The 27,297-nt window shown below is 48.4% G+C and overlaps 1 protein-coding gene across 1 annotated transcript in view; it reads left to right on the forward strand.

The window, feature by feature from the left end:
* The window catches only part of LOC133129565 (rho guanine nucleotide exchange factor TIAM2), a 59,761-nt gene that overhangs the window by 14,449 nt on the left and 18,015 nt on the right, over nt 1-27,297 (forward strand). Inside the window, exons 2-12 of the mRNA XM_061243738.1 lie at nt 6,936-7,005; nt 7,523-8,749; nt 9,865-10,312; nt 12,522-12,694; nt 14,661-14,885; nt 17,422-17,607; nt 18,732-18,878; nt 22,708-22,764; nt 25,436-25,603; nt 26,901-27,005; nt 27,117-27,195. Coding sequence (XP_061099722.1) covers nt 7,529-8,749; nt 9,865-10,312; nt 12,522-12,694; nt 14,661-14,885; nt 17,422-17,607; nt 18,732-18,878; nt 22,708-22,764; nt 25,436-25,603; nt 26,901-27,005; nt 27,117-27,195 — 2,809 coding nt within the window. The 5' untranslated portion in view covers nt 6,936-7,005; nt 7,523-7,528. The remainder of the gene's footprint in view (nt 1-6,935; nt 7,006-7,522; nt 8,750-9,864; nt 10,313-12,521; nt 12,695-14,660; nt 14,886-17,421; nt 17,608-18,731; nt 18,879-22,707; nt 22,765-25,435; nt 25,604-26,900; nt 27,006-27,116; nt 27,196-27,297) is intronic.

The following is a 27,297-nucleotide window of genomic DNA, read 5'->3' on the forward strand; positions in this document are numbered from 1 at the left end:
CACATACACGTACATACACACACACACACACACACACAAACACGTACATACACACACACACACACAAGCGCATACACGCGCACACACTCATTCTCTCTTGCTCTTCACTTTTCTCAATTGGATTATCACTGCTACACTGAGTTGGCGTGTAGCTAATTTACCAACAATCTCCGAAACGTTTACAACATCCAAACTCTTGCGAAGAACAAAAACCCACATGGATACCTAAGCCATGGCTTTACTTCTGGATCCCCTTTACAGTGCATATGCAGCCAAAGGCTGGAGGTCCGAGTAGAATATATTAAACCCACCTTTTGTTTCATCCTCCTCCCCTCTCTGCTCCTCTACATACTAACTGGTCAATTTCACTGATGGATTGCGAAGAGGGCGCTCTAATTATTCTTCCCCGCAACCCGCCATATGGTAACAAGTGAGCCAAACGCTAATTTTATTAATCATTACACTTTCACCGGTGGCAACGGCGGCAGAAGGAAAGTCAACCTTATTCAATTAAAGCACAGATAACGCATTTGTGCTCCTGTCTGTAACCTTCCTGTCAGCCATTATAAATGACCGGGGCCAGAGCAGGCGACCGCAGACAGAGCTACTGCTGGTTCTGATTTTTAAACAAACTCGACTGAATTCATTTGTTGTGCTAAAGTGGACGAGAGAGGAGAGAACCAGACCAGAGCAAGCGAGCGCCTCTGCATCGATGAAAAGAACGGCTTGTCTCCCTGGAATGTCACTGGAGGGGTCTCTGGAGGAAGAAGTCGTTTTTTGGGCCACTCCCCAAGCGAGCACAAGGCCCTCATCTCTCCCAGGGAGGAAGCGGGTCTGGCTTCCTGTTCCCGGTCGCGGCACTGCTAGGTGTGGACCCGCTTCCTCAAGCAGCAAGCTCTGCTCCGCTCCCAGATGCCCAGCTGTTTTTTCTCTAGCTAGTGTTTCTCCTGCGTTCTGTAATCTCTGCCTCCCCGCAGTTTTCCCATGAGAAGCGGCCTCTCCCCCACCTCTTTCCCTAACGACCTCTGACAACCCCAGCCGCCCTCCGAGTGGAAAAGGGCTCTTTCTGTCTGGTTATGTTCCACAATGTGTGGGAACGCGTTCAAACCAGGGCTGTGTAAGCCTCCTTGGGCTCTGTGGTCTGGGTTTGCATGCCGTGTAAGATTCTGAGTGGGGTCTCATCGATCAGCGCAGAATACACTGGAACAATGACATCACTGCGCTGCAAAAAAACCTCTGTCTTAACAAATGTTTCCTTCTTTCAATGAGACTTACTTTTTTCTCAAGTTGAAAATGTTAGTTAGATAAATGAACAAGTACTGTTTGTTTGACAAGTGAAATTGTCTTACCCCAAAGTCAAATGAGTCAAACTATCTCCTCTCATTTCTGGCTTTTGAAACAAATAATTGAAATAAGACCAAAAAGTCAAAATAAGAACTTATTTTGGGGTTTTTGCAGTGTGACACATCCAGTAATGACCCGTGGTAGGAACGTGCTTCCAGTAAAGGCGACTGTTGGTCTGTCTCTTAAACCAGGCTTGGCTTAGTTCATAAACTCCCTCGTTGTGACAGCCTTGGTCTTCCCACACAGCAGTGTCAGTACAGCTCACAGCCTATCCATTTAAAGTGTCCGCGCTCGCTGTTACGGAGATAACATGAGGGAAAGAAGACAGGTTTGTGTCAGGCCTTCTGATCCAAGAGCAGGTGGAAAGGAGCTAGAGAGAGTGTCAAGGCTGGCATACAGCCCTGTATGTCAGAGATGAAAGAGGCAGAAGACATGGGGGGTCATTACCAGGGTGTGGCGGGGGGTAATTAGGGAGGGACAGCATAATATGTGGGCTGCCCACTCCCTCTTCCCTGATACTTAATCTCTGTCTGCATTTCCAGCTAGATGCTAACAAATAGCATCCTGGTTTAATGAAGAAGCAGCCAGCGGTAGTTCAGAAACACCAGGAGGCAATGATAGGTAATATAAAACCAGAACAAACTCATAAGTCAGGCATAAGATTGTGTGAAAAGAAGATTGTTCCAGGCCCCCACTGACACCATTAATTGAGGCTGTCTCTGGCTCAGGGTTTGGTGGAAAACAGGCAGACACCTGCCCTGTTGTACCTCTGTCTCCCCTCCTAGGACGATTTGGCCTCTCCCCTGGCAACCGTAGACCCCGGGCCTCCACCTCATGGCCGCGGAGGATTTAGAACAAATAAATCTGCGGTGGCGGGGGCGAGGGGGAAAGAGTTTCCTCGCCGTCTGGCGCTCTCCGATCGCGTGCGGCGGCGCGCCCTGCTCCATGGCGTCGGAGAGGCAGGCCGCGGAACACGGCTCCTTCTCCGACCTCAAATATGTGCATGGCAGTAACGTGTGTGTGTGTGGGTGTGTGTGTGTGTGTAGGTGTGCGCGTGTGTGGGTGTGTGTGTGTGTGTGTGTGGGTGCGTGTGTGTGTGAGAGTGTGTGTGTATGAGAGTGTGTGTGTAGGTGTGCGCGCGCGCGTGTGCGTGTGTGTGTGTGCGTGTGTGTGTGTGTGTATAACGTGTGTGTGAGAGTGTGTGTGTGTGTGTGTGTAGGTGTGCGTGTGTGTGTGTGTGTGTGTGTGTGTGTGTGTGTATAACGTGTGTGTGTGAGAGTGTGTGTGTAGGTGTGCGCATGTGTGTGTGTGTGTGTGTGTGTGTGAGAGAGTGTGTGTATAACGTGTGTGTATGTGTGTGTGAGAGTGTGTGTATAACGTGTGTGTGTGTGTGTATAACGTGTGTGTGTGTGTGTGTGAGAGTGTGTGTGTGTGTGTTTGTGTGTGTGTGGGTGTGTGGGCAGAGGCATGGAAAGCATAACATTCGGTCACCGCGTGAGGGACGTCAGCACCGCAGAATGTCCTCTACCTCCCTCTCCTCCGTAATTAGCTTCCTTGGCCAAGGACTGAACACCGCAGTGCCGCTGTGGCTGACAATAGTATCTCTCTCCCTCTCCTTCCCTCTCTCTCCTTCCTTTTCCTCTGCATTCCTTCCCTCCCTCGAGTGTCTCCGCAGTCTGCGCCCCCCGTGAGCACTCTGTGTGGTGTCTGGAGCGGCGGTCCTGCCCTTGGGCTCTGTCATGGCGATAGTGGCACGCAGTGTCAAACAAGAGCTCCAGTCAGAGCGCACCTCCCCGGTGGCCTGCCGCCATTATGGCTCCCTGTCTGGCCTAATCGTTTCATCATTTTTCCCCCTGTGGGTAACCGTGCTGGCTTAGGCCCTCGCAGTTCTGCGTTAACCAATAGAAGGAAATAGAAAGGTTACCAACACTGAATTCTGAGGGTGTGGGTTACAAAAAACAAATGGAGGAGGTGTAGGTCACAAACAAAACACACAGACGCAGTCGAGTGTATTTTCACTCGTGACATCATGACAAAGTAGTCATGCAGGAAGTGTGGAATTGCTTAGTCTCAAGCAGTTTGTTCTAAGGGTGTAGCCCGCAGACACAAAAAAAAGGAGTGAAGCTTTGCCCTTTCGGGCCGTCTCTTCCCACACCGTCCGTCTCTTAGCTGCAGTCACATGCGTGTGCCTGCATGTGACAGTCTGTATGCGTGTGCATCTGGATTTACAGGTCTGTGTGTGCGTGACAGTGTGTGTTTGTCTGTGTGTCAGTGTGTGTCCAAGCTCCACGCCAGCTCTCAGAGTGCAGTGTGACAGTATGAGATTAGAGGGCAGTGCTCTCTCCATGCATCTCATCTCACACATGGCAGATGAAAGCTCTAAAGGATCTCTCTCTCTCTCCCTCTCTCTGTCTCTCTCTTTGTCTGACTCTGTACCAGGAATTAGGGTACAATACTGATTGTTTTGTTCAGGACTACAGGTAGGGAACTGATACCTTTATGCTACTTTCAGACTATTTGAACTATCAAGATGTCTTTGTTTGCATATTTCAATTTCCAATATGCATTTCCTCTTAGCAAATGGCAGCCATTTTGTGAATGATCACACTTTAATATCCTCTTTCAGGCCAGCTTCATAAATGTCTATGGAATTTATTGTGCAGCTCAAAAAATCTTCTCAATGAATCAGTCCAGACTAAAGTAATTTCATGGTTATTTATTTGAATGTGTCATAAGGGTATTAGTTACTGCCAGTTCACAGTGTGTCATGGGATGGGTGTGGATTTGTTTCAATATTTTTATTCTGCTTTAGATCTAACAGTCTGACACTTCCATAGTATCCCTGAGGATGGGATGTGGAAAGACAGATTTGATACACGCCCTGCTAATTTATTTATTAGCATTAGCATTTATTTATTTATTGTGCTCAGAGTTCAGAGATTAGGACTGAAGTCTTTATGCCCAGGAGACTTCTACATCATTTTATGAGGGACATCATTCTAAAGTGGAGTTTTAGACTGATGCTTGGCATGTATCTATCTATGCATCTACTGCTGAAGTCCCATTTAAAAAATATTTTTTGACTGGTTGGCCACAGTTTCTGAAATGAAAAGCTCGAGACAGGAGTTAACCCAAACAAGGGCCTCTGTCTGTGTTAACAGCAGTGTTGGTCTGTCTGGGTTGTTGCCGCGCACAACCTCTCATCTCGGTCTTTGTGCGGTTGGAAAAGCACGGCGTTGCTCTCTCGGTGCCGACTCCTTTAAGAAACGCTCCAGCCAGGCGAAACAGGAAAGCCGGTAGGAAAGGGGGTTGTAGAGAGGGGGGTTGTAGAAGGAAATCATAACCGGGGACGTTGACGTCAGATGATTGTGTAGTAATGTCGCCATCGTGGAACACGCTATTTTCATGCTTAGTGGAAAAAAGCAAAAAGCAGAGTTTGTATTGGTAGAAACGTGCTAGTTTTTGCCCAGACACACAACACAATCTTCCAGTCAGCATGCATAGCAATTTCTTGTGAAGGCTGACTGATGGAAAGTCAGGTTATTAGTATATTAGCTACACCCATAACGTTCCATTTGAAGGTTGATTTTTCACTACACAGACACACCAGGTGGCAGCAGGTTTGAATCCCAGGTGAGAGAAGGCTGTTTCACTGCACCCTTGACTAATGTGCTTACATAGATTTTCCTTCTTTGACTGTCAAGCTGTTTAAATGGAAACCATGTCACATATAATGAACAAGTGCATCAGTTTTACAATAATTAAGTCCACTGTTCCTCAACCTCGTTTTTATAGTTCATGTTGTCATAAAGTTGATGTGGTTTATAATTTCACAGACTAAGCTCCTTTTGATTAGGTCCTTTACTTGCTCTGCATATGGTCACAATTACAGTCCGCTGGGTACTTCTAATGCCGCGGGAAAATGTGATGATTTACGGCATTACTGTACTTCTCCTGATTAGGAAGAATGTTGGCTCTGACTCATAAAAGCTCCTCGTAAAGGTTGTTAATCAAGATGGCAGTGGTGGTAATGCTGCTGTAAACAGGTGGAGATTGAGGAGAGCTGCCTTGGAACGATGGGAGTGATAGTGGGATCGGTCTTATGGTGCAGTTGAGGTCCATCTCTTGGACTCTTGACTGAAGTGTGTTTTTTGTCAAGTTGAATGCATTGAATGCATATTTATATATTCTGTTGAAACTTTCAGTTGTGCAAAGTAACAGGCAAGTGTCCTCCCGGACAGAGAGAAAAGGGGCAAATCTTATTCTCGCCTGTCGCCTCATCATTTATTTTTTTAAAGACGTTTCTCAAGTTGAAGTTTAAGGACTAGTGTCTGCTTCTCTGTAATGGCAAGTTCAACAAGTGTTTAGATATATGGTGACACGCACATGTATCCGCCACAGTGTTCTAATTGTATGTGCAAATACACCCGAGACACGTCGTTCTTGAGGAGAACCAACAACCCCCCCACCCTCCCCGCTAAACAATCCACTCCGGTCCCAGAAGTGTGACCTCCCTCCTGCCCTGCTGCATTGTGGGAGTCAATGTGGGCACTGTGTATGACTGAAGAAAGCTAGGCCGGGGCCCCCCTCAGAGGGAGCAGATGGCCTATAGGAGGGACACACAAAAGTCCACTGCAGATGTGTGTGTGTGTGTAAGTGTGTGCATGCATGCGTGAAGGTTCTGGGGCACGGGGGGGTCACGTCGCACCTCTGCCTTTCACTACAGCTTGTCTGAGCGCGAGGCGACAAACATGTGACAAAGCGCCAGCTCCGCCCCCGGCAGGAGCCTGCTGTCTGGAGCTCGAGAGACGGCGGCCGCTCGGCTGTGTCCTCGAACCCCGCCCCCGCCCTTCAGAAAGGGCCACTTGCGGTAATGACATGGCCATTCTGCGGTCTTTTGTAAGCCGGTCGCGGGAGCATATGACAGGCCCATTTGTATTGCCTCTCAAAAATTCTCCCGAAACCTGGAGAGTGTGACGTGCATGTGAATCGACCGCCCTGCCTGCTTTGTGTTTCAGGACTGCCGCAGTTCTACGAGCGACCAATTGTAATCTGAAAGTCTCAAGGTCAAGAGAGAAATGTCTGGGAGCTGAGACTTTTTTTTGGGGTATTTTTGTAAGAGCAGATGTGGGGTCGCCTGTCTTGAGGAGACTACAATAACCTCAGTTCTGTGGGTGACGAGGGTCCAGCTATGGCTGTAGGGGTGTTCAGGTGTTCAGTTCTTTCTCAGAGACCCACTCACACACGTATCGGGAGAGTTCGAACTTGCACTGAAGTTGAGAGAGGCCTGTGGAAAAAGGGATGTCTATTTCTGGGAAACACTTTCTTTCGTCCTGACTGTTGGACAAACTCAGCAGCCCTGGGAAAAAAGCTAAAAAAGGAAACTTGTAATGGAATTCTAGAGTTCAAAAATAAACAACAGACCAGTGAAAGACTGTCAAGTGTGGCAGAGCAGGGAAAACCGTTGTTAATGTTTAGACTTGTACACCAGCAATAGGGCAGGGTACGGACACAGAGTCGGAACTCCGGTGCACCGACGCCATATTGGCTGAGTGTCTGACGCTAGCCTTCGCCCTCCTGTGTACCTGCAGGTGAGCTGTGGTAGGAGGGGAAGACCATGCATACGACTGCTGTTTGCTCTGAGGAAAACCGTGGAAACTGGTAAAGTATTGGCACTGCACCACACCACACCACACCTGGCTAACTGCCATAGCCAGGAGTAGAACTGCCACATAGAGTAGGAGTAGCAGTCAGCATCCACATCCGGCTTCTTGTGTTTGTTTTTGTTTGGCTCATTACAAGCCTGGAGTTACATCAGAGCCACAAAAACTTATTTAAGTTCTTATACTTAGATGAGAGCAAATCAGTTGTTGACAACAAAATGTGCTGTCTTACCAGCCTTTTGAACCTCCTATTCCAATGTTCAGTTGAACATATTCTTTGAAGTTCAGTTTAAAGCAGATAATTATTGACAGACAGTTTTCTTCCTTTCTCTGGAAGTCATTTTATGCTGTAGCCATAACACCTGTGAATATTTAAAGATTTCAGTCTCTCTCTGTTCATTCATCCTTTTAGTCATGTAAAAGCTTAACCCACAATACTTCTGCATTTAATGCTTTTCCTTCTACAGTTTATTAAAATCATATTGTGCTTCAGAAGTTTCCATTTTCTGTTACAGATCAAGATGGGAAACTCTGACAGCCTATACAGCATTCCAGGGCCTAAGGGTAACGGTTTAATATTTCCCAGGAAGCAGAAGTCTTGCTCCCTAAGGTTCCGCTCAGCCAAAGAGGAGGCCCTGTCCCCCCACAGCTGGTGGAGGAGCAGGGAAGTGGGCGCAGGTTACAAGTCCAGGGCTGCGGGGAGGGGCTGTCTATCCCAAAACAAGCCCTGCCAGCCCTATGCCTCCCACCACTATGACTATGTAAGCAATGGGGGCAAGGCCACAGCTAATAGCAGACAGTGGACAAGCTGTACCCAAGAAAATGGGTACCACTACGGCTACAACCAGCTCACGCAAGGAAGTTGCTACAAGGCAGCGGGTAACGGCCACGCCGTGAATGGGTACGGGCCGCTCGAGAGGACGCAGGGCTCCGTGTGGGAACCCATGGAGGACAAGAGCAGCCCGAAGGTGCTTCTGAGTGAAGACGGCAGTTTGAGGGTGGAGTTCACCAACACTAGCTCCAAGCCAGCACTGGACAGCTTATGTGGCTGGGGCGGGTCAGAAGGGTCAGAGGAGTCAGGCGGGCCAGTGCAACTGCTCAAATACTCCCCTACTTTAGAGATCACGACTGCCCCCGGCCGTCCCGAGGCCCCGACCGACTCCACCCTCAGAACTAGCCAGGGCAGCTCCCTGAGCTCAGACTGCTCCTGGTACGACTCGCCCTGGGGGAACGGAGCGGAGCTCAGCGATGCCGACAACACCTGCTCCTCTGGCCAGACTACGGACCACAGTGGCACGGTCGACGCTCGCTGCCCTGGCCAACCCGAGGACCACAGCAATGTAGCTAATACCCGCTCCTGTGCCTGTTCTGAGGAACCCAACACGGGGAACTCTGTGGTTCTGCAGGAGGAATTGAGCGGGTTTCACAAGTGCTTGACCATGCCGGTGTCCAGCTCGGACCTCCACAGGGACTCGAGGAAAGGCTCCACGTTCCCCGCCTCCAAGTCGTCTCACACCCTGGGCGTGATGTACGGCCTACAGCGCACCTCTGTCGCGTCCATCCCGGACGAGCCCCTCGAGGAGGACTGCCACGGCGCCCGGCGGTACTCCTCCTACACCCTGCCCTGCCGCAAAGCCAGGCCCGTCGTCGAGAGCAACAGCCGAAAGGACGCGCTCAAGAGCCGTATCAGGCGCATCAGCGACTGGACAGGAAGTCTCAGCAGGAAGAGGAGGAAGCTGCAGGTAAGTCCTGCCAACTGTCTGCAGCCAAATGCAGCACAGTGAGAATAAGGAGCTCCTCCATGCCTCTGCTAAGGCTGCTTAGCAGAGGCCTGCAGGGCTCCAACCAAGTGAAAAACTGTTTTTGAGAAGCTCTCTGGTGTGGACACTCTCCTACACACTGTGATCTGGGAATCAATAGTGATTCTGACGAGGCCCCATAAGATCCTCTGCCCTTTCAGCACCGAGTGAGCTCCATAATGTTTGGGACAAATACATATTTTCTGTATAAAAAGTGCTGTAATTCCTACATGGTGAGACCACACTGTATTATAAAATGAAACTTTAATAAAAGCCAAGAATTGGCACTCTAACCACTTGCGATCTGTTTGATTACAAATCTAGAATTGTGCCGTGCAGAAGAAAACAAGGAAAAAATTATTTGACCCTAACATTATGGAGCTCACTGTATGTACCTGTTGTAGTCATACTACCAACCATCACACCGTGCTTCTAAATGTACCTGGAATGTGCACTGTTGTCTCTTCAGCCAGCTTGGTTCACATACTAAGGAGATCAGAAGTCAGATCAGTAAAATGTGTCCAGGGATCTTTTGTGTGGTCGCTAGCAAAGCTCTACTAACCTGAAAGAACGAACTAATGGCTGAACTTTGCTTTTAGCACAGACATTTACTGTTCAGACTTGTGAAAGCCAGCAGAATTTCATTAGAAAAGTTCTTTTCAACCCTCAATTGAGCATGTTAAACTCAAAAACTTGAAAAGCATGTTCCTTGCCTTGGATTAGGAACAGGCCCAGGGTCAGCAATAGTTCAGCGAATTGTTTGTATAGAGCTGATTAATTACAGGCCTGCACTGTGTTAAGAATTCCACAGTGCCCTGAGTAAACATCCCAAACGGCTTATTTTGAATCTTGACAATAACAATATTCGTGCTTATGGTGCTTATTGTACATTTTCACCCTATAATTACGTCTGGCAAATTATTTTGTGGCATTGTGAAGACCTTGGCCGTTGTACGGACTTCAGTCAAAGGCATGGTGGTCATGAGAAATGTTCACCTGAGATGGCTGCTGGAATCGTCCTAACTATCTCCCTTCGCCTCTCCTACTTCCCCCCCCAGGAGCCCAGGGGCAGCGAGGCCGGCGACTGTTTAGACAGCGGAGTGGACGGGCTGACGGCGGACACCGTCTCCCAGGTGTCCAGCCTGCTGTGGCACCCCGCCGGCCCCGCCCCGGCCCCGCCCGCCCGCCGCAGGTCGTCCAACGGCCCACTCGGCAGCTACGGCAACGGCGACGCCCTGCGGCAGAACATCTACGAGAGCTTCATGCGGGAGCTGGAGACGGGCCGGGGGGCCGAGGAGCGGCCCGAGCCCTCGGAGGGCACGGCGGAGTCCAGCGCCGAGTCACGCGGCTCCCTGGAGCAGCTGGACCTGCTGCTGGAGAAGGAGCAGGGCGTGGTGCGACGGGCTGGCTGGCTCTCCTTCAAACCCCTCCTCACCCTGAGCAAGGACCGGAAGCTGGAGCTCGTCACCCGCCGCAAGTGGAAGCAGTACTGGATCACGCTCAAAGGTGGGCGAGCTTTTTGTTAATCCGTCTGTACCGCATGTCGGCTATAAACCCCACGACTCTAAAATCCTGCAAATCCACCCTGAAAAAAATATATGCATTATAAAATGCTGCTGCACTGTGATTACTTATCTATTTCCGTACTGTATAAGTCACCAGAATGCTGGAAACAAAGTCTCTAGAACATCTCTCTGTTTCTGAGGTCCCAGGGTTGGCAAGTATGCCTGTAGCTTTGCATTTCAACCCTAACTTGGCACACCTGATTCTGGTCATTAGCAGCTAAGTGAGATCCCCAGCTGTTGAATGAGGTGTGCTTTGTTTAAGGTTGGAGTGAAAACCTACAAGTCAGTAGGAACCAGGAACAGGGTTGGGAACTAGGTATGAAAGTAATTTGGTTGTTTATTCCCAGGTTGTATTTTACAGCCCATGGATAGCTTATCTTATTTAGCATATGATAGCCCTAGTAGTGTAGCAGTAAGTACTTTTTCTACAAAGTACCATTTTATACACAGGGTCTGGGAATTTACATGCTAGTGTTTAGTACATTGTTGCATGTGGAGACTATTAGTTTTAAAAGCGCAAATTCGCCACATAGTATGCGCGTTACATGACGTGTCATGGCCGTCGGACAATTGTGTGTTGGCCACGTGTATGTAATGCTACGTTCCCTCCAAACAATCTGAGAAATGCACATTATGTTGCTAGCGCTGCGAGATAATAAACAGACAGTGTTTTCGTTTAAGCTAATTCAGATCGCTCTCTTCAAAGTTTTGTCTCGGCGCCTCGGTTCCAGTGACTTGTCGGAGACGTTGAGTCACGTATTGCTCATGGTTGTGGCGTTTGCAACATCTTTAAGCTGCTTTTGAGCTTTCTCTGAGAAATAACTGAGGATGGTGAGAGTCTATGTGGCAGAGTAATGGGGGAAGGGCTCTCTCCCTGAGAGAGCTGATAGTAGCCTGTCCTATAAAGCCAGGGGGAAACTGCAGTGATAAACTCTGTCCAAGGTCAGGCCTGTCTGCTACATTACACTTTCAGCTTACCGTGATCTCATATCCTAAAAGCCCCTTGGAGAATTCCGCGCTTGTATTTACGGTTACGTTGTGAATCTCCAGGCTGTGACCCTACACCTATTACGTTAGCGGGATTACCTTTAATGCCCGAAGCCATCATTCTTCCCCTTTGAAAATTCACTGTCTCTGAAACATTCTGCGGAGTTAATTAAAAACGATAGGCGTGGTCATAAAAGAATGTCAGTTGTCTTTTTGTTCCCAATACTCCGGATATCCCATCACTCTGGACGTGTATCCGGGTCTGAACTCGGTAACGTGATGCACGTGGTTCCTGGGAAGCGTTTGTTGCAGCCCTCCGGGGTTTGAGCCGAACAATACGACGGTTTGCATTTCATTCCTCCCTTTGGGCGAAAACGTGAATCTTGTGAGCTGTCAGTGAGACAGGGGGTGGCTGGCTCGTCTTCCCTGGAGTTAAGTGTGTCGCCCACAGGGGTGTCTGCTTGCTGGAGACTGAGACAGCGCTACTGCCGCCAAAGAGGCCTTCCTACCTACAGCACTGTTCCTGGATGCTGCTATGGAAATGTTAGTCACCAGCACTTGGCCATGAGGCAGCACACAGCCACCACAACTGGCCCAGACACAATAGCCCCATAAAATCAGGCAGCACGTCCTAGGCTGAGCACAGCAGACAAACAGCTCTCGAGTTTCACTTTGAGGGGGTCTCTTCATCTTACAGCACAAGACCATTTGTCCTTAACTCTGACAAATGAATGCTAAATGCTTTTGTTCACTAGCATTTACTCAGGAGTCAAGGTGACGTCAGTTGTTGAACTGAATCCAGTCCTGTATCTCACATTTAGGAAATGGTCTCATAAATGTTGATTATGTCCCAAAGTGTGAAATCCCACCGTAATGGTTTTTGTAAAATAAATGAAGCGCAGAGACCAAAATGTTTTTTGTAAACAAGTGAAGTGTTACAGAGGCCATTTAGGTTGTGTGTGCGTAATCCTGCATTCACATCAAATCCTCCTAATGCTTTACAAACATAAATATTCGAAAGTATTCATTGAGAACCTCCCTCGTACATTGGCGTTGTTACAAGATTCTATGTCACGTTTGTGAATGTTTAAATGAAGTAGTTAATTAGTATAATTGAGTCTTTATGTGGGCTGTATATCTCAGACTCTCTCTCTACCCTGCAGGCTGTACACTTCTGTTTTATGAGACGTACGGGAAGAACTCTCCGGAACAGGAGCTCTCTCCGTGCTACGCCCTCTTCGCCGAGGACAGCGTCGTGCAGGCTGTCCCTGAGCATCCCAAAAAGGAGAATGTCTTCTGCCTGAGCAACGCCTACGGGGATGTGTACCTGTTCCAGGTGTGTATTTTACACACGCACACACACACACACTCACACATCTATACATAAATACACACACCTACTCCCACAGACACCCACACACACACACAGACACAGCTGTACATAAATACACACGCCTACACACGCACACACACAGAGCTATACATAAATACACACACCTACACCCACACACACACACACACACACACATAGCTATACATAAATACACAAACCTAAACACACGCACTTAAACATATACACACACCAATATACACACACACACACACACTCTTACTCATCTATACATAAATACACACACTTATACATGCATATACACGCACACACACACACACACACACACACACACACTGTACGTGCACACACTCTACAGTACCTCAGGGACACAACCTTGTTGTTTATTCCAGGTCTTCACAAAGGGTTGAGGCCTCAGTCATAGCCCCTTCGGACATCCACTTTAGCACACTGATATTTATCTTTGGCCTTCACTGCTGCCTGTGTGGTTTCAGTATGCAGATTGTGCTGTTGACTCGATCTTTTTGGTGTCAGGTTGCGCAAATTCAGATGGCCTGACTGCAATCCAGTGTAGAAATGAGAACCAGGTTTAGCGGGAGTCCCATTCGGGTTTGAAAGTGGAATTTTAAAAACAAATCTTTTATAGCCATTTACCAGCCACAGTACCTGGGGTCCTATACGCACAGTTCCTGCGGTGAGATCATACAGGGTAAACGCGAAACGCCAAAGGAGTATAGACACTTTTCTCTCACAGGAATCATTATGCAGACTCTTTTAGGGCTGTCTTCTAGTTTTTATGAGTTGGTAACTATAGGTCGATAAAGACTGTTGTGGAGTTAATAAAGGTTTTCTTCATTTCCAGCTGTGTGGCTGCATTGTTAGGGAGGAGAGGTCTGCTTCTTAGAGAAGAGAGAGTAAAGGAATAAACATTCTGTTTTGTTTTGGGATGTTTATCTGTTTCTTGGCTCTTTGGTCGCTGATCTCATTTCTACTCTCGATATTTAAAGAAAGCACGAAAATCTGTTCAGCATTATCCACACTGTCTGTTTAGCTTAGCTGCACGCAAGACATGAAATTGTTAAGTAGCGCTTGTCTGGTTTATTTGAATTGGTTTACCTTGCTACAGTAACTAGTCACCCATTCAAGGCCTTCAAAGGAGATTTGAACCATGCCCTATATTTCTGCAAGCGTAAAGCTATTGACTCATGAAGAACCATGTGCTTGATGATCGTTCAAAATGTAATATATCACGTGTGCCAAAGGACAGAAGACAATAAACCATTTTTAGACCCTCAAAGAAGAGTGTGTAGCCCATCCTCCTTTTGTGTTTTCTTAGACACACACACACACACTTTCTCAGACAGGGAAAATCAGAGAGGGTTGCCCATAGAGATGGCATTGCAGTGCAGAAGGTATCACAGTAGGGAATTGAACCACCTACCACACACAGGATTTGTGTATAGGTCAGAAGAGCCTGCTGCCATACAGACTTGGCCACAGTCTCACCCAAACCCTCAGAGCTCAACCAACCCTCAGCTGAAACACGCCCCGTTCCTTCTCCTTTGTTCTAACCGTAGACTGTAGAAACCGTAGACTAAGTGTCCACGTCACTGAGTGGCGTCTCTCAACGAAACCAGGAAACAAGCTTCACAAACGCCCGGTTTGTGGCTGCTCGGTTCTAACTAGGGCTGGGTATTGGCAGATAACTCAAGATACTTTGACTTTTTGAGATAAAATATAATTTTAGCATAAGCACTGCTTAACCACACTGACTTTCTAAAATATATTTTCAACAGCATAGCTATGAACAGGCTCAGACAAAACAGAAATGCTGGCATTTTACATAAAATATGCCTATATATGGCCGGCCACCACCGTATCGATATGTGGATTTCTGATATATCGAGCACGGCCCTCGTTCTAACGCGATGTCTCCTGGTCCCCCCCTCAGGCCAGCAGCCAGCCGGACCTGGAGAACTGGGTGACGGCGCTGCACTCGGCCAGCGCCTCACTCTTCGCCAAGCGGCACGGGAAGGAGGACACGGTGCGGCTGCTGAGGAGCCAGACGCAGGGCCTGCTGCAGAAGATCGACATGGACGGCAAGATGAAGAAGATGGCCGAGCTGCAGCTCTGCGTCGTCAGCGACCACAAGAACAGGAAGGCCATCGAGAGCCAGGTGAGGGCCGAGGGCCCAGGGCTATCGCCCCAAACGCACTCCCCCCACCTTGCCCGTTCCTTTGAGGTCCTTACCCTAATTGATTTGTATTGTTATCAATGTGTTATTGAGTTGACGTCTTCATCCAAAGTGGCTTACAGTTCATTAGACTAGGCAGAGGACAATCCTCCCTGGAGCAATGTGGGGTTAAGGGCTTTGCTCAAGGGCCCAACAGCTGTGCGGATTTTATCATGTCTACAGCGGGGCTTGAGCCACCAACCTTCCGGGTCTCAGTCATGTACCTTAGCCACTAGGCTACAGGCAGCCCCAAGGTCCCACAACAAGGCCCAGTGTTTTTGTGTGGGAAGGGACGTTCCGGTTTGGTTTATATGTGGTGCCGTGCTCCCTCTCTTTTTCATTGCTTACAGGACCATCCTGCACTGCATGCTTTTATGAGGCCTTTTGGATTAAACTTCGATTTCTATGTAAAAAAAGAAATACAATGGCGGTTTGTTATGAGGACTGGGGAGAAAGGTTGGGTAGACGTTACTCTCGCACACATGCGAACACGAATGCACACACGTGTAGTCATGCAAACAGCGCACACGCGTGCACACGCAGGCCCACACACACACACAAGTACACACACATACAGGGGCTCACGCACGCATATACACACACACAGACACACTCAGGCACACAGCCACTACACGTTGCACAGAGTTTGTATTCCAGATGTTTGTGGTAATGGGCTCTTGCTGCACATTATCCACTTTCATACTGTTCCAGCCTGACGAGAGAACCAGATGAAGTCATGGATCTGCACAGAGAGAGGGGCTTTTTTTCTCTGTGTGTGTCTGTGCCAGAGAGCTTGGAAAGCCAGCTTATGAACAGTCCCTTCTAAAACAACCCACACAGCGGCAAGGTTCGGAGGAAGGGACATGGCGGGAGGTTGGTCGGTCCCTTTCTTCCAGATTAAAGGCCTGGAACTCTGTAATGTTCGCTTCCAGGGCAAAGGGCGAGATCAAAACCTGAGAAGGGAGAGTTCCATCCAACCTGGCCGCCTTCCAGAAACGCTGCCATATCGCAGCCTAATCGGCACCCCCCCATTCAGAGACGTCTGCTCCTTTTTTAAAACCGGGGGGTTAAAGGAGGACTCGCCCCCACCCCCCTCCCATGCTTTTAAGCCCCCTCTGCACTGGGGGTCTGCTTGAAGTGAACCTCTGCCCCGTCTGGCAAATTAAATTTTCATCGTTTTGCATTTGAAACAATTTATCCTCTGTGGGGGGGAGGGGGGAGAAAGGGCTTAAGAGGTAGAATTGGGAGCTAATGGGAGAGACAGAGAGACGGAGAGAGACAGTGGTACAGTGGGAAGAGAGGGGGGGAGGGAGATGGGGGGGGGAAGAGAGAAGAGCGGGGAGAGGGAGGAATGAGTGAGGGAGAGAGCACGAGACGGGCAGAGAATGAGAGAGAGAGAGAGAGAGAGAGAGAGAGAGAGAGAGTACAGTGGCCAGGCCAGAGAGCGATGGGGAGGGAGGGATGGGGGATAAGAGAGAGGAGAGGGAGGGGGGTAGGAATGGGGGGAGGGAATGAGAGAGAGGGAGACAGAGAGAAGGGCAGAGAGAGAGAGAGGGAGAGAGAGAGGGAGAGAGAGAGAGGTACAGTGGCTGTTTTATGAGCTGTAAATGGCTGGTGAAGAACCATGAGTCATTAAGTGCCCCAAAAAGCGGGAACGGTCCAGTTACGGGAACCGGTTATGGTTCATAATCCATCACGTCTCGCTGCTCTGGCGTGATCACCATCACCCCCGGGGGCGCCCGAAACCTGGGTGATATTCTCAGTTTACTAGCAGTAAAAATACAGGCTTAAAACACAAGCCCTTGTTGAGTGTGGGCCTTTTACGACACTGGAAGTGATGACGTTGTCATTGTTATCTTTCCATTTTTAGTTCAGTTTAGGTTACCAGATTTTAATTGTTGCTTGGTGCTTTGCAGTACAGTGGGAAAATTAGCGGCAAGAAGCCAGAAAGAGGTCAGTTCTTAAATAAAGTCTGCTATGTCTAGTAATGAGACACCTTTATCATGAAACGTGACCGATGACGGAGCTCACCTAATATGCTGGAATCGCACCATCTGTGTTGTGTTGTAGTTCATCAGACGTTCCCAGCCAAACTGCTGTTCTGCATTCTGAACGAGGACAGGCCTTGAGCTTGTATCTAATGTAGTTTATGTAGAAAAGGCAGGGGAGGTTCAGACGCTCTGAATAAGTAGATAATGAAGAACAATGGCAATGCTGCTTGGGGAAAAATGCACAGTTTATCACCGGAGTTCTCTCATAAAACAGAGTCTGGCCAAGACTGTAAGCCCCCTCCGGTTAATTTACGTTGTGTGAAAGGCTTCCCAACTTCCCAGGTTTTTACTGGGTTTCTCGGCTGTTCTGTTCCTCGTCTTCCTCCCCCCGTAGACATGTCAATCGGGATTCAGAACCCCCCCACCACCATTTCAGGGCACATCTGAAAGCGATTACAGCCCCTCCCTCGCCCTCCTCGTGCCCACAGATCCAGCAGTGGGAGCAGAACCTGGAGAAGTTCAACGTGGATCTGTTCCGCCTGCGCTGTTACCTGTCCAGCCTGCAGGGCGGTGAGCTTCCCAACCCCAAGAGCCTGCTGGCCGCCGCAAGCCGGCCCTCCAAAATGGCCCTGGGGCGTCTGGGTATCTTCTCTGTGTCTTCCTTCCATGCCCTGGTGAGTCAAAATACCATATACCAAATACTAAATACAAAACAGCTTTGTGTTTGTGTGGCTGTGACATTGGATGCCTAGATTATTTTGTTAGTGTATGTTGTTGTTCATAGTGTTCCTTTGTAGATGTAGATGTCCTTCAAACAAAAGTGTTACCCTGGCACACTGGTGAATCGTGTCCTTGTGTGTGTGTCTGCGTGTGCGTGCATTTGAGGTGTGTGTGTGTTTGTCTGTGCATATGTGTGCATCTATGTGTGCTTGCATTTGGGGTGTGTGTGTTTGTCTGTGCATATGTGTGTGTCTGTGGTGTGTGTGTGTGTGCGCATTTGGTGTGTGTGTGTTTGTCTGTGCGTATGTGTGTATCTGTGTGTACATGCATTTGGTGTGTGTGTCTGTGCATATGTGTGTGTCTGTGCTTATGTGTGTGTTTGTCTGTGCATATGTGTGTGTCTGTGCTTATGTGTGTGTTTGTCTGTGCTTATGTGTGTGTCTGTGTGTGTGTTTGTCTGTGCATATGTGTGTGTCTTTGTGTGTGTGTGTCTGTGCATGTGTGTGTTTGTCTGTGCGTATGTGTGTGTCTGTGCGTATGTGTGTGTCTGTGCGTATGTGTGTGTCTGTGTGTGTGTGTGTGTGTCTGTGCATCTGTGTGTGTGTGTGTCTGTGCGTATGTGTGTGTCTGTGTGTGTGTGTCTGTGCGTATGTGTGTGTCTGTGTGTGTTTGTCTGTGCATTTGTGTGTGTCTGTGTGTGTCTTTGTCTGTGCATATGTGTGTGTCTGTGTGTGTGTTTGTCTGTGCATATGTGTGTGTGTGTGTCTGTGCGTATGTGTGTGTCTGTGTGTGTGTGTGTGTGTGCGTATGTGTGTGTCTGTGTGTGTTTGTCTGTGCATTTGTGTGTGTCTGTGTGTGTGTGTTTGTCTGTGCATTTGTGTGTGTCTGTGTGTGTGTTTGTCTGTGCATATGTGTGTCTGTTTGTCTGTGCATATGTGTGTGTCTGTGTGTGTGTTTGTCTGTGCATATGTGTGTGTCTGTGTGTGTGTTTGTCTGTGCATATGTGTGTGTCTGTGTGTGTGTTTGTCTGTGCATATGTGTGTGTCTGTGTGTGCTCATGCGACGTGTGTGCTCTCAGATCTGCTCCCGGGATGAGGCCACGCTGCGGAGGCGCTCCCGGTCCGTCTCCCAGGGGGTCCGGAGCAAAAGGCGGCTCTTCTCCTCCCTGAAGGGGCTGGACAGCCTGACCAGGCGGGGCCGAGAGAAGAGGCAGCCCGCCTCACAGGTACTGAGAATACTATCTGTCATGATACAATAATAATACTTATCATATTACAGTCAGTGTGGACGCTAGGTGAAGCATATGCGAATGAATGTGCTTGAAGCATGTTCACATTTCATCAGTATGCAGAGAGACTGTGTTGGTTGATAGAGAAAATTTGTTTTAGTCACCAGTTTTTTTGTTTGTTTGTTTTTACCGCTGCTGAATGCGATAGCTTATCCGCAATAGTACGAGCCATGAATGCTAACAGTGTTTTCATTGAAATCTGGCCTCAGTTTGTTTTGTTTTACACAATACAATAAACCATATTTTTGAAGTTGGAGAACATCGGAACAGAACAACTTGTCCTGAAATGCCACTACGAGGTATATTTTAAGTACCTTGGAGGGTTATCCTACACACCCTGAGCGGTAAGCCCATGCCGGTTTGACAGAAAAATGTGTGTTTGTCACCAGTGTGTTTTTTTTACCACTGCTGTAGCTGCTGATGAATGCGATAGCTTCTCCACGCTCGTACGAGACGAAACTGCCAACAACCATGAATGCAGTTTCAATTTCAGTTCAAACCGAGTCTCAGTTTGTTTTGCTATATAAAATAAAAATATACCATGTTTTTAGATGGATTAAGTTGGAGGACATCAGCCGTTTGTCCTAAAATGCCACTACAAAGTATATTTTGAGTGCCTCTGTGGGATATCCTTCATACCCTGAGGGGTAGGCCCATGCCGGGTTTAGAACGTCTGTGTTACACATTAGGCCATTCTACCTGAAGGCAGTTGTATGTTTAAGGTCTTGCGTTGTGGACAGAAGCCATTTGATAAACTTTATTTTAACTACTCCCCGTGATGTGTCGAATCGCTCACGAGAGCCAAAGCCCAGCAGTTGCCCGGTCTGTGTCTTTTGATTGGTGGAAGCAGGGGGTAGTTGTAAAGCCATCATTCATGTAAAGCGGTGGAGGTTCCAAGGAGCACAGGGCGAGAGACTTGTTTTTCCAGTTAGGTTTGTGAGGGCTCTCATCGGTTATTGATGTGTTTTCCAGCCACCCTCGTACTCCTCCTCCTCCTCCTCCTCCTGTTCCTACACCGTTTTGCTCGCAGACTGGGATGTCTATTTTTGGATCTGGGGAGCATATGGTATGCCTGTTGATGTTTCCGTGTTACAGTCCCAGAGATAAATGGTGTGCTGTCATCGTAAGAGTCCGCTTCCTAGAGGTGAACATCTCTCTCTAGTTCCGGAGAAGACGTGAAGTAGCCGGCCTTGCCTTTCCGCTTCTGTCTTTCAAAGCCTCAGAAACGAAACGTTGGCACACGCGGTCATTCGATTACAGCGTGTCACCCATTCCCCCCCCCCCCCCCCCCCCAAACTAAATTCCTGAAATCTGCTCCGGATTTTGAAAAAGAAATGTAAAAAAAGAAAGAACACAGAAACAAAACAAACCGGTCCCGTCTCCACCGGCCAAGAGGGACTGGCCAACTTCCAGAAATGCACAAAATGTCCTTCTCCTCCCCCTTTAGAAATGCGCACGGCGTTGCTTCCTGGCATATGCCGAATGATTAGAGATCCCTCAGTAGTCCTGACCCTGGTAATGAGACCCAGTTAGCCGGCGCATAATTTCACGGCACGTGAGGAGCCGGTGATGGAAAAGCAAACAGAAATTGAAGATGAATTATTAAAAGCCATATGTGGCGAATTGCAGCAAGCTGTATCAGTCCCCGTGGGGACCGGCAGATGGTTCGTGTAAACCGCGTTGTCCACTAATTACGAAACAGTCCCTCGTTTGTGGAACCTGGCCTGCTCCGCTTTTTCATATCCCAGAGGTTTCTAATACAGCAGAACTAAATGAAAATACCTTTTAATTACCCTCAGGGAGGATGTGAGGGGAGGTGAAGCCTGTACAAGGAGGTCTCTGTACATCTGGGGGCCTCCCAGGGATGGAAGAGTGTTTGGAGGAACGTTTGGCTTCAGAACAAGCCGGTCTGGGAGTCTTACGCCATTTTGCTCTGTCTGACTTTGAGTGAGGGGGGCTCCACGGCACGTGCAGACGGCTCGGGACCGAGGTGTGCGAACACAGCGGGATAAACAAAGCGCACTCTCCGCCACTGTCTCGAGCTCAGGAGCAAGCCAACGGTCTGCGATGACCGTGCTGCCTGTTTGCCCAATCAGACGGAGCCTCGTTTGTAGGAACACTGCAAAAACCAACAAATATGTCAGTCTTAACAAGTGTTTTAGTCTTATATTTAAACTTAGTCTTATTCCTAAGACTGTTTTGCTAAATAAGACAATGAGGTGAGGCAGTTTTACTCATTTAAAGATGTGCCAATAGGGTAAGACACTGTCACTTGTCACGCAAAAAGGAACTTAAAACAAGCTAATATTTTCAATTTGAGAGAAAGAAATTGCAAGATTAAAGCACTTGTTAAGACAGACAGTTTTTGTAGTGAACCTGTTTCGGCTTTCCAGTTGGGGAACATTTTTTTTGCATTGGTGTAACTGTGATAGGAACATTTTTAAATAAAAAATCCTGATGCGTTAGTTTTTCCATGAGTCAGTGACTGGGACCGCGTTATCCTTCTGCACTCTGGAAGAGACCCGATAACGAAGAATCACAAACAAAACCGGCCCTTCCCATCATGCCTCTCCTCACCTCACATAAAGCCCAACCGGGTGTCCGCTCGGAACCGCGCGCGCTCCTGAAACTCGACCTTGAGCACCGGGCTGATTTTGCCCTCAGGGAAAGTTTTACCACAATCCTAGGAAAGCCTGAGGGCTTAGCGCTCACTCACGGAATGCCTTAAAGCACATGTACCGCTACGCACACACGCGTGCGCTCGGAAACAGACCGTCTCGCACCCGCGCCTCCGCACCCCCGGCTCCTCCCCTCTTTCCGCCCGAACGCATAGTCGACTCTCGGCTGCGCTGAATTTGACACGTCAACAAGTTCTATGTGGGGAAGATTCCCTGCTTTAAAAAGGGTCTTTTATTCACAGTGAAGGAAATGTTCTCAGTTTCTCTCGCAGGAATTTGGGATGGGTCCGTTTTCACTGTTCAAACATGAAGTGTTTTGCTACTTTCGTGCACGCGTTTCCGCTCTAATTTGCTTTACCACTGTATACTTTCCCGTACATTGCAGCTCTTGAGCTGGCGTAGCCCTGGGGGGGGGTTGCAACCTTTACCTCAGTCTCTCCCCCTCTCATCGGACGAGAGGCTCTCTCCACACCTTTACTTTGGTTTTCCCTTACATTTCGGGATGATTTAACCGCCGGCCTCTTGGGATGCTGGGTAACGGTTCCGTGAGGAGCGCCTGTTCTTCATGAGCTCTCTTGTACAGAGAAGCTGGAATTCCAGTGACATAACAGCCCCCCCCCCCAAACCCCTGTAACCCCCAACCCCCAGGCTATAGGTGGGCTGTTGTAGCCCTGGGGGGTTGCTCCCTTGTTCTGTCCTTCAAAGAAAGCTTGACTAGCTCGGTCACCCTTGCTGCCGGCTAACAGGCTGAGCACACATGACACAACATGGCCGACAGCGGTCGTGTGCAGAGGAAGGCCCCAGTCACCAACCCCGCTATCGTAACCCAGGCCATTTCATCCGCCCGCCTCGAGAAGCTGTAATTTCACCATCGCTACGCTGCTTATTACATCCAGTAAACCTCGGACAGTATTTTTACTTCAGTCCGGATGAAAATAGTATCAAAGCCGGTGGCTGAGATAGACGGTTTTTAATTAAGCGCAAAATAGATACGAGCATCTATTTATGGTGTTACCCTGGGTTCTCTGGATTTAGCTGTGATGGTTTTTCTGTGTCTTGAGTGTGTTTTTTCTCCTCCTGTGTTGCAGATTTTCGAGGGCAGCGGCGGAGGGCAGCTCAGCCATCTTCCTCCGAACAGCTCAGAGGTGAGTCACACTTCCTGCAGAAACTACGGGACTTTTCCCCTCCAGTCCGCTGTATCCATCCAAAATGTAGAATCATAGGGGCCTCAGTCACTGTTGCTTAAAACTCTGGACCGGCGTGAACCAATTAAAACTCTGGACCGGCGTGAACCAATTAAAACTCTGGACCGGCGTGAACCAGTTAACTGTGGACTGGCATGAACCAGTTAAAACTCTGGACCGGCGTGAACCAGTTAATTGTGGACTGGCGTGAACCAGTTAAAACTCTGGACCGGCGTGAACCAGTTAACTGTGAACCGGCGTGAACCAGTTAAAACTCTGGACCGGCGTGAACCAGTTAAAACTCTGGACGGGCGTGAACCAGTTAACTGTGGACCGGCGTGAACCAGTTAAAACTCTTGACCGGCGTGAACCAGGGTAATTAGCTGCTGTTGTCCTTAAGCTCTGAGCGACCGGTGTCTGGGGAGCATACCTCCACTCATGGGTGATACGGTATGTGTAGTAGAAATTTGAACTCTTGACCCTAGGTGTTCTTTCAGTGCACTGCATGACGCACAGTTTGTTCCCTCATAAAACATCGAGCTTACGTAACCGTCGCTGGCTGTTCGTTCACTTCTCTGGCATGATAGATGTGTATGTTGATAGTGGTTACTCAGGTTGTAGTAGTGGTCAGGGCCCAGGGCATCACCATATTGGGCTGCCGTAGCATGTAGCCTGCACGGGAAAGGTGTCCGATGAGTAAGACTGATGCATGCTGAGTATGAACAGACGTTACTGAGAGCATAAGGCTTCCCTTTCATACAAATGAGCTGTAATGCGGTTAGGCCTTTCAAACTGCCTGCAGCATCGAGGCAGGCCCCTGTTTTTCCTGGAGGTGATTTTTCAGTCTCCTGGGATGAGGTCTCCTTCAGACGTAATGAAAAGCCTGTGATTGTCCCATTAGATCTTAACAGCCGGCCCAGCAAGTGCTTTCCCACCAGATGAAAAGGTGGCGGTCGGAATCGATAACTGCAGCCATTTTTAAAGGGCGGGCCTGACTTTCCTCTGTCCTCTCTTGTTAGAGAACTCTTTCTCGCTCCAAGGGCATGTTTTTCTGCTGTGTTTTCCAGAGTCCGGGTGCCAGGAAGATTATAGTTAACTGAATTATCTTCGGCTGCCGTGTTTTCTGATGTGGAGGGGGGGACTTATTGGGGCCTAGGTATGCTGTGGATAAGTCTCCACACAGCTGTCCCAACAGGCCGGTGATTTGTTGACAGTGTGTAGAGGGAAGGCACAAGGTTGCCACGTGTATAGCCTAGGGATTGGGGGTTACAGGGGTTTGGGGGGGCCTGTTATGTCACTGGAATTCCTGTTTCTCTGTCCAAATACCCCCCCACCCCCACACCACCCCACCCCAGCTCGCAAAGAACAGGCGCTACCCAGCATCCCGAGAGGGTGGCGGTTAAATCATCCCGAAATGTTTTCTTTCCCTCCTTAAGGGAAAACCGAAGTAAACGTGTGGTGCGAGAGGGAGAGAGGCTGAGGTAAAGGTTGTGGGTTTCGAACCGTCCAATCGGGTCCGCCGCTGGTTTCGGCAGGATGTGACGCGTTGGCGTTGGCGGGGGCTGGTGGAAAGTGAATGAATGAGCGCACAGTTGCCACTGGAGACGGTTGGGGCTGACAGGTCGACGGTAGCGGCGGAATGTTCCAGTCGCTCCAGGCCAGGCGTGACGGAAGGGAGGGGCGGTGGAGCCAGGACGAGGCGGCGCGTGCTGCCATTACCTAACCCCTGCCAGGGAACCCTTGAAGCAGAGCTGCGAAAAGCCCATTGCCTCAGAAACGCAGCCGAATGGAAATTAGCATGCAGAATAAACTGCTTTCTGTCTGTATTTGGAGTGGTTATTTAAGCTCTCGGCCGAACAATAAGGCCGTTCACGGAGCAGTGTACGCAGAGTTATTTTTACTTCGTTGGCACAGATGTCATAAGTGCTGAACGTCTGTTTTATGGAGGTTGTCCAGATCCTTAGTTTTATGGCTTTGTTTTCGTGCCAATTAATGAGTCAGGACGGTTCCTGAAAACCATCGGACCAGTCCAAAGGCCTTCTCTCACAGGGGGGAGCACCCCAATTAAGTTAGGATAGTTGTGCCCAATTGATACTTGTTAATATCAAAGTTGTATTATTTTCTGTTGTTTGGTTCAGAACTATATTTTGTGAATGTTTATTCCATAGCGCACTTTTGTGTTCCCTTAGTATCTGAGGCATTAGCCCGCAAACAAACCAAGTGCCAGATATTTATAGAAACAGTCTGAAATTACCAATGTCCCCAGATTACATTGTGGTTCACATGGTCACCATTGTTGTAGTCCAGCCTAGACAGCAAGGGCTTTGTTTTGGGAACGTATACTGTACCTGAAAATGGATACCTTTCAAATTCCCAGAGGGAGATGCTCATAAATTAAGTTGCTGAATGTGTGGTCAATGGACATTGTCATCAACCTTTCTAATGTGCAGTAGAAAGACTGACAAAAATAAGTAAATGATTACAAAGACAATGACTTCATTCGCACTATCAAGCAAATAAAACGATTGTGTAATTAGTCATGTTATGTATCCCATGTGAGACATGCAGTTCATTGATGGATTTGTGTGTTCACTGATGAGGTTCTTGCGGTCTCGTTCTCCCTTGGATGTAGAGATTGGACGGCTTGGTCAATCAGTGCCCAACAGCACCACCTGAAGGCAGTCACTGGGACATCAGCTTGGAGACCCAGACCTGCGTGTTAATGCCAGACCAACAGGTCCTCTCTGTGGCTGTGAAACAGGAGCACTGCATCGAGGATGTTCTGTCCTTAGCCTGCAAGGTAAGACCAGAGGACTGGAGACTTATGAATAATAATAATAATGAATAATAATAAGATTTATGTATATAGCACCTTTCATACATTAAATGTAGCTGAAATTGCTTTACATTAAGCCAATTACAATGACAACACATTACTTATTACTTAAATGGATGTAATTAGACTGTTAGTCATGAGGCTTTGAATCAAGCTCACATATGTGCTACATTACTGTTCCCACTGTGACAAATTAGTATTGTTTATCTGGTTGTTGTTTTGGCCCCATCATTATTGATCAATTCCCATAAAATACTGCTCCTATTTTAATTTGGTTAATTTCTTTGATTCGTTATTTTTTGTTGGTTCGTGCAGCATGTCCATTTTGACACTGTTGGCCCATTAGACATTGTGGGAGAAAGAGAACACTGTGTCATTGTGTCGGTCCTCTTTGTGCGGTTGAGGTGATTGGTTGGACAGAATGACAGAAGTCCAGCTCCCCCCACACCTGTCATCACCCAGCAGCCATGTGGTTGATTGACAGCTCAGGTGCCTTCAGGCACAATGAGCACAATTCGCCCTGCAACAGGCTGTCCCTCATCACCTGTCTGTGCCGGGTGAAATGGAAAAAGTGCAGCTTTGTTCCAACTATAATTCAGAAACACGTGCATGTACACGTGTGCATATACACAGACACGCACACAAACACACACACAAGCACACATACATACAAGCACATGCACAGACACATGCACACAGCTGTACACACACACACACGCACACTCACAAGCAGAGACACACAGAGACGTGCATGCTCGCACACACACACATACATACACACACAAACACACACACATACATACAAATACATGCACACAAACATGCACACACAGGTACAGACACACACATGGACACACAAACACCCACGCGCACACATACATAAGACCACACGCGCTCAGACACGTGCACACACACATGAACTGATGCACAGACACATGCAAAACCACATGCACAATCGCATGCACACACAGACACACACATGCACAGGACAGAAAATAACAGATAGGACTCTTTTATGTGTTCATATCATTAATCTTGTATTCTGCAGTCACAGTCTCACTAAAGCCACCATGTCCTCTATAGTCATTTCCTGTGGCTTCACAAGACCACAGAGAACAGTCTGTGTATATCATAAAGCTCTATAATATAATTTTAGCATTCCCTGGGGGTAGGTATCGCTTCCTATAGCTGAACCCAGTAAGGCCTCTCTGTAATTGTTTCACAAGCTCTGGCTAACCCAGGTGCTGCCATCCCTCTGCAGCTGAAGCAGCTGGACCCCAGCCAGCACTGCGTGCGTCTGCGCAGACGGGCGGGGCCGAACACAGAGGTCAGCACGCCTGCACCCAAGGACCTTGTGCAAGAGCTGGTGAGGAGTCATCGCCGTACAAATGCAAAGTGTTTCCTGGCAAAATCGCCTCGCTAGCGAGTGCTCTCACCCGTGAACCCTCTCGCTAATTCGATTCCTTCCTGTTTGTAGTCATACGATGAGCTGGAGGTCCTGCCCCTGAACGTGTACACCTTATGCATGTCACGACAGGACGGCACCACAGACTTCGGTGAGTTAAGATAGACTGACTACGCACGTGTACCTAGTGTATTTAGGCCTGTTTCCAGTGTGTACCTGTTAGTCCATTCATATATATATATATTTGACTGCC

This window comes from Conger conger, chromosome 5 (assembly GCF_963514075.1).
Source record: "Conger conger chromosome 5, fConCon1.1, whole genome shotgun sequence".
Classification (NCBI taxonomy): domain Eukaryota; kingdom Metazoa; phylum Chordata; class Actinopteri; order Anguilliformes; family Congridae; genus Conger; species Conger conger.